Here is a 7085-nt window from a genome sequence, read left to right on the forward strand (position 1 = left end):
AGCAGTATCTGTTGCTGATAGAAATGCATGTGAAATGATGAGCTTAGTGTCTTTGCTGAGATAGGTGTGTTGACTTCTTTGGAGAGATTATGCCTTTGTTCTCAGTCTGCTTGCCAGCCAGCTGTTCCCTTTGTCTGGGCTTCTGATATTCGTGTAAAAGAGCGGTACAAACCCCTGGCTTGTTCTGTGCAGTGCATGATCTCTGTTCTCTGCAGATAAATCTTTCTGAGATGATGCAGCAGTAGCAAGCCGCTTAGTCCAGCCAGCTTCTGTTATCCGTTTCAGAAGCTTCAGTGGCCTTTAAGTGTTTCATCACAAATAATTTCTGACAAATCTGCAAGAATACCAAGCAAGAGGGAGGAGTGTAAAGGTTCTGATCACTGTGCTTACAATCAAAGCAACGTGTCAGTGGGCAGTATGAAACATCCCTTAGCTTCTTCCTCAACCAGCAAACCACTGATTGTTGATGACTCTTCAAAGAGCATATTTTAAAGCCATCATACGATCAGCTCACTTCCTTACATTACTCTAAGATTCTCCCACCACATCAGCTGTGAAACGATTAGCCAACCAAGCCTTTTAAGTTGTATCACAGAAACATTTTTCCTCACCTGGGAATAAGCATCGCTCCCAGAACAATCCCCAGGATGATTGGATCCTACTCCTTTCACAGAACTGAAACTGCTCTTTTCTGAGAGGACTCTGGTACCGACTTCTTTCTCCTGACCCTGCCTCCTTCTTCAGCTGTTGACTGTGAAATTCTCCTTATTTACCTGGCACTTTTACAGAGATCAGCATCGCTATACTTACTTGCTCCTAACATCTTTTTTCCTGCAATTGACAGTAGGTGTCTTTCCACAGAAAAGTATCTCTGTGATGTTATAGCTGGGTATCCAACCCTTCGCTCTGCTACTTTCCCATCTGCTCTCCCACATGCAACTCCTTTCAGAAATGACAACCTCAAAAGCACATCCTCTGTCAAGAAAAGTTCCACAGATATTCTCTTCCCTCAGTGCAGATCAACATAGGTTTGCTGAATTGAGAAACACTGGCTGAGGATCACAAGCTTTTGACTTGAATGCAATTACAGATTTCCTTCTGGAATCTGTCTGTATCTGCTTAGGGTCAGTTCCCACTAGCTGCCATGAGACTTCAGGCTCTAAAACAGAGCCCTCATGAGAAGCAACTTCACTGACACTTGGGCACAAATACTTATTCACAATTTCATCTTACTTGAAGTATTTCACAAGCAGTACCTGAATAAAAATGTTTAGTTAAAATGTCATTAGAACAGCTCTCAAAGATTCTGATTGTCCTTTACCATTAGTCTTCATCCTCGCAACAGCTCTGCGGTCTCTCATGAAACTCCTACTGTCTTGTTACCTCATTATTCCCTTCTCAAATTTTATCATTATAGCCCACTTCACACCTCCTCTACCACACTGACAAATGCTACTGTGACCTACGGTGCATATTATAGTTCTAGTTATATCTATAGAATCAAACCTGCAAAATCCACATCCTGATCTGCCTGTGGCTTGTAGGTCACCTTTGGCTAGCCCCTGATTTCTTTATGCTTCAGCCTCCCCACCCATGAAACTGCTTTGTTCTTTGAGATTATAGCTGAAAACCACAGAACAGAGCTATATGTTAATACCATTTATAAAGAGTTTTCAAGTCTGCTGCAACCTCTTTGAACAACCGAATCCATGCAGAGATTAATTACATCTGCTACACCTAGAAATGAAGTTATCTGTAAAGAGCCCTGCTGGACAGTGGCTATCAACCAACAATCTAACATACTTCCTGCTTCTTCTACCCACTGGCTCAATTATTCCTTGATGAAGATAAATAGATATGAGACACCCATGCGTCTCCAACCTGAAATAAATTGTCCGCTTTTAGTTCTTTGCTATGGTAGTCTAAATGACACTAAATGCATTTAACCTTCCTGTGCCAGTTTACCTGTCCTTGCAGGAAAAGAAACTGAGCTGAACTCTCCCTCCCCAAACTTCTTCGCAGTGCCCCTGACTGCATTCTGCTGAGTGCTGGGAGTTGAGACCAGAAGAACTGAAGCTCTGCCTGAGAACATTTGCCACCCACATACTGCAACAGTGTTCAGGAGCTAAATCTTATTTATGAGGTTTAGTTTCATTTCCAGTCCTTTGTGCCAAAACCCCAATGCAATGTAATTTGCGCACATGAGTGGTCGCACAGTTTTGGCATTATTTGCCACACGCTAGCCCTCTCTTAATCTGTTTGGGGTCTATGGACATACTACAACAGAAGAACTTGCAGCCACACAAATGCATGGGACTGTGCATATGACAAAGGACATCAGGAGATGCATGTAGAGACACACTGAAGGGACAATAAAAGTGTCAGAGGACTCTTAAATTAGAGACTGAAATAGCACTGAAAAAATGTATTAACTGTATTGGAAGATCTGAGCAAAAACCCAGAACTGGAACCAGGCAGCTTGCTTCGACTGCTTCATCTGGCATGTTCCTCTGTAATAAGCCAAACTAAAACCCCCGCCAGACTATAGGCATCTGGGAGACAATATCCTTTGGGCTAATTTGGGACAAGACATGAGTCCACCTTGGTGCTCAGGTCTCTTTTGAGTAGAAGGCAAACAACTCTGGGTTTTATCACGACACATTTAGGCAGGGGTTTTGAAAAGAAAACCGATTCACTACCTTCATTCATGTTGAATTACAGGAAACCTGAAATTTACTCTCTACCCTCATTCACTACCCTCACTCATCTGAAAGACTTGAGAGTGGTATTACAGTAACTCACTCGCCAAGTGAGAACGTGCCCATGTGTTGCTTTGACGTGGGACCATGTCTGACACGGAACCAATGCCAGCTTCAAAGGAGCGAGCACCTTACAGAGTTCTGTTCTATCATTTACATAAATAGTCCCATATATATTTGGGAAAGCCTACTTTTTGTACTTGTGTCTCCCTTTTGCACCTGTATTTGTCAAAAAAAGGGCTGCGAAGGCAAAGAACAGTCTCGGTTCTGGATGCTTGCCAGGAAAAAGTAACTATCCCACCTACTGCCCAAGGTAAAGGCTAAGGAATGTTCAGTCGTTTGTGTCGCCCAGTTCTGTCCCTCTTCGAGGGCTCCAAGTGTCAAACTGCAACACGGCGAGCCTCAGCCAGCGCCGAGAGTAATACTCGGAGCCTGCACGGGGTTGTGAGACGAGCTGGAGCACCTAGATCGATTACAAAGCACCACGCTTATAAAGCAGCCTTTCGGAAAACGCAGCCAAGCCTCGCAGCTGCCACGCTCGGTAGCTTCGTGCTCCCCGTAAGAGGCTTCCGCGCTTAAGCCCCAGCCTTAGGGGCTGCCCGCGCCCGGCCGTGGGGGTCCGTGGGACCCCTGCGCCCCCCAGGCTGTGCGCGCCCGGCCGCGGGAGCGGGCGCCGGGCCGGGGTCCGGCCGGGCAGCGCACCGCGGGGGTTCCAGCCCGACGGCTCGCGCCCTCTCCTCCGCCTCTCCGCCGTCCCGTTCCCTCCCTGCGAAGTCGAAATGCCGGCGTGTGCGGCCGCTCCCCGGGCGCCCTTGCCCGGCTGCCCCCGCCCCCGCCCGAGGCGGAGCGCGCAGCCCGCACCGGCCCCCTCCCCACTCCCCTGCCCGCCCGCCGAGCGCGGTACGGGCGCCGGCAGCCCCGCGGGCGCGGCGGCGGAGCAGGGAGGCTTCGGCTCTGCGCTCCGGGGGGGAGCGGGTGTCGGCACGCGAGAGCGGGGCCCGCCGCAGGGGACGGGGGGCGCCTGCGCCGGCCGGTGCCCCCGGGGAGGGGCTGCCCCGCCGCGGCGGCGGCACCTCGGGGCGCGGCAGCGGGGCCGGGCGCACGGCTCCTCCCGCCGGGGCGCTGCCGGGCCGGGCCGGGCCGGGCCGGGGGCGGAGGAGGCGGGGAAGGGGGGAGCCGCTGCCGTCACCGAGGCTCCCGGCTCGCTCGCCTCGCCGCCGCGGCAGCCCCAGCCCCGCTCCCACCCCCTCGCCTGCCCCCACCCTCTCTCCCTTTCTCTCGCTCTCGGCGAGAGCAGTGTGCCTCCCTTCCCAGATGGCAGCCGGCAGCGCCATGCAGCCTCCCGTTCCTCCTCCTCCTCCTCTCCGGCTCTAAGTTAATGCCATGCTGCCGCTGCTCCTCCCGGCACTGCTGGCCGCCTGCCTGCCGCCCTGCCAGGGCTGGAGCCCCTCGGCGGCTGCCGGCGGGCAGGACGAGCAGGAGCAAGAGCTCTTCTTGCCGCCTGTCAACTCCTCCTCCCGCTCCCTGGCCAGCCTCGAGATGGACCTCGACGGGGCAGCAAGCAAGGAGGACGGCAGCACCGCCAGCCCGGGCACGCCGGCTGCCCCTGGCCAGGAGCCTTTCCCTTCCGCTCCCACCTCCTCCGGGCAGCAGCAGCAGCAGCAGCAGCGTCCCCAGCCGCAGGGGCAGCCGCAGCCCGCCGAGGACCCGCACTGCAATATCAGCGTGCAGCGGCAGATGGTGAGCTCGCTGCTGGTGCGCTGGAGCCGCCCGCTGGGCATCCAGTGCGACCTCCTGCTCTTCTCCACCAACAGCCACGGGCGTGCCTTCTTCTCCGCCGCCTTCCACCGCGTGGGGCCGCCGCTGGTCATCGAGCACCTGGGGCTGGCGGCCGGCGGCGCCCAGCAGGACTTGCGCCTCTGCGTGGGCTGCAGCTGGGTGCGGGGCCGCCGGGTCGGGCGCCTGCGGGGCGCCGCGCCGCAGGCCGCCGCCTCCGCGCTCTCCTACCCGCCGCCGGCGGAGCCCGGCCAGTACTGGCTGCAGGGGGAGCCGCTCAATTTCTGCTGCCTGGATTTCAGCCTGGAGGAGCTGAAGGGCGAGCCGGGCTGGCGGATGAACCGCAAGCCCATCGAGTCCACCTTGGTGGCTTGTTTCATGACTCTGGTCATCATCGTGTGGAGCGTGGCCGCCCTCATCTGGCCGGTGCCCATCATCGCCGGCTTCCTGCCCAACGGCATGGAGCAGCGCCGCAGCACCGCCGCCGCCGCCGCCGCCAAGTAGCCTCTCCCGGTGGCACCCCCCGGTCCCTTCTCCTCGTCGTGCGGGGCGAGGGGCGCGGGCGGCCGCCCCCCGCCGGGCCGGGCTCTGTCGTGGTTCTTGTTCGTGTCACAGGGGCGCGGCGGGCGGGCGCGGGGGGCGCGCGGCCCCTCAGAGCCCGGCCCGCCCTGAGGGGAGCAGCTCCGCCGCGGGCCACCAGGCCTGCGTGCTCGTTTTGTACCTTTAATACCCGTTTTAAACGAACCTTTTAGTAAAAAAGAAAAAAAAAAAGGAAAAAAAGAGAAAGTCCTTCCCCCATCAACGCAGGAAATAGAAGACCTTCCCATTCAACCGCAGTTGTCGTAGTCGGAGTAGCTTTTTTTGTATATGAATACTGTTTGAGTGGGGTTTTTTCTTTATTTACAGAAAGGGAAGTGTCGTTTTGGCAGGATGGCAAACTGAAGCAGTATATATATTGTTATTGCTGAAGCTGAACTTTAACGAATCTTTTACACTGTATTTCCCAGTTGAGATAGTGTGTATTTATTATTGTAGCTCGGCGTTACTTGGCTTTTAATACAGAGGTTTTCCTTCTGGAGCCACCGTATCCTTTTGTCGGTCTGTTTCTGCCAGGGTGGAACAGAGGGCTTGGCAGGCCTCCCCGCCTGCAAACCCACCGCCAAGCTCCTCTTTCCCCGCGGGATGGTGTTACCAGGGCTCTTGGTAGAAAAAAGGGGAATACCAAACCCTTTCTGAATGGTGCTTGCCCTGTCCGTACAGCGATTTGGGTCTATGTACCTGCAGCACCAAGGTTGGGTGGGATGGGATGGGGAACGTGTCCGTGCCAGAGATCCTCCAAGCTGATTTACTCCGCACAGCTCCACAGACTGTGGCTTTCTCCTCTGAGGTTGGGTTGGTTTGGTCCTGGGAAGATGAGGCCTGCTCTTTGAGACATGTTAAAAGCAAGTCTGTTGACTTCCACTGAGTGCATTCCTCCAAAACAGCTCGGATGCAGTGTATTTGTTGGAGGCATGGTAATACCATACCTCTTGTTTCACTTACCAGTCCACAGGATTGCTCCCAGAAAGCCTGTGGGGTGGAGAGAAGGCAGGAGCTGCTGGTCCAGAACTAGATGACGGCTGCTGTTGTGCGAGCATGCAGAGAAGAAAGATTTGCAAGATTTCTTCTTTCTTGTTCGAGCAAACAGTTGCATAGCCTGAAGTATCGCTTGTTGTATACTTCCAGCTGTTTAACTTTGTAAGAAGTTGTTTCATTTGCCTTAGACATAGTTAGTCCAGCTGAAGTTTCTGAAACAAAAATGTCAGCTAAGTGGGAAAGATTTGCAATTGGAATTCTCATTCCTTTGTGAACATCAATGTATTTAATTTGTTAGGAACACATGAACTCACCCGGGGTGTAATTTGGTGTTATTTGTAATGTTGTTTTCTTCCCTATGGTTTGGTGGAAATGACTGGATGAAAAGTCTGGAAGGATTAAATTCTTAGGATTCCTATTTTTTTAAATGGAGAACAAAATAAAATAAATGCGTGCTCTGTGTGTGTGCTAACTGGGAAAAAAAATGCAGAGGGGAAAAGATTGAAAAATGGCAGAAATAAATCAAGATTTTAAAATGTTCCATGTTACTGGGCTACCTCTACACCCACTGTTTCGTCTGTTGATCTTAATGGGCATGTCACTTGGGTAAACACTGCAGTAGTGTTAGTTTTCAGAGTAGGGGATCCAGTCACTGTGAGAAATGTTCATTTGACCTGTTGATCCAAAGGGCACCTTCCCCTGTACGCTTAGTTTACAAAGTCCAACTTTTCTTTCCTTGATGTGAAAAACATAGTGTCATGTCTGCTGTGTGCACAGACATGAGATATGCTGGAGAGCAGGTATTTGCCTACAATGCCCTGGGTGACAGAGAAGCCTCTTCAAACTGAAAGGCAAGGCTAGCAAGAGGACATGAAGCTAATGTTAACACCCTCCCAAAAGAGAAATGTTCTACCTACGGAATAAACCTCCAAAGAGTTGCCACTGTAGGAAAGAATTTCCTCTGTTAAATGAAGA

At 52.6% G+C, this 7085-nt stretch overlaps 1 protein-coding gene across 1 annotated transcript; it reads left to right on the top strand.

Moving 5' to 3' along the window:
- The first annotated feature begins 3829 nt into the window (after positions 1–3829).
- Positions 3830–6871, top strand: TMEM158 (transmembrane protein 158). The gene has a single exon (XM_055710396.1). The coding sequence runs from the start codon at positions 4143–4145 to the stop codon at positions 5037–5039; it is 897 nt and encodes a 298-aa protein (XP_055566371.1). The 5' UTR covers positions 3830–4142; the 3' UTR covers positions 5040–6871.
- The last annotated feature ends 214 nt before the right edge of the window (positions 6872–7085 follow it).

Source organism: Falco cherrug, chromosome 4 (assembly GCF_023634085.1).
Source record: "Falco cherrug isolate bFalChe1 chromosome 4, bFalChe1.pri, whole genome shotgun sequence".
Taxonomy (NCBI): Eukaryota; Metazoa; Chordata; class Aves; order Falconiformes; family Falconidae; genus Falco; species Falco cherrug.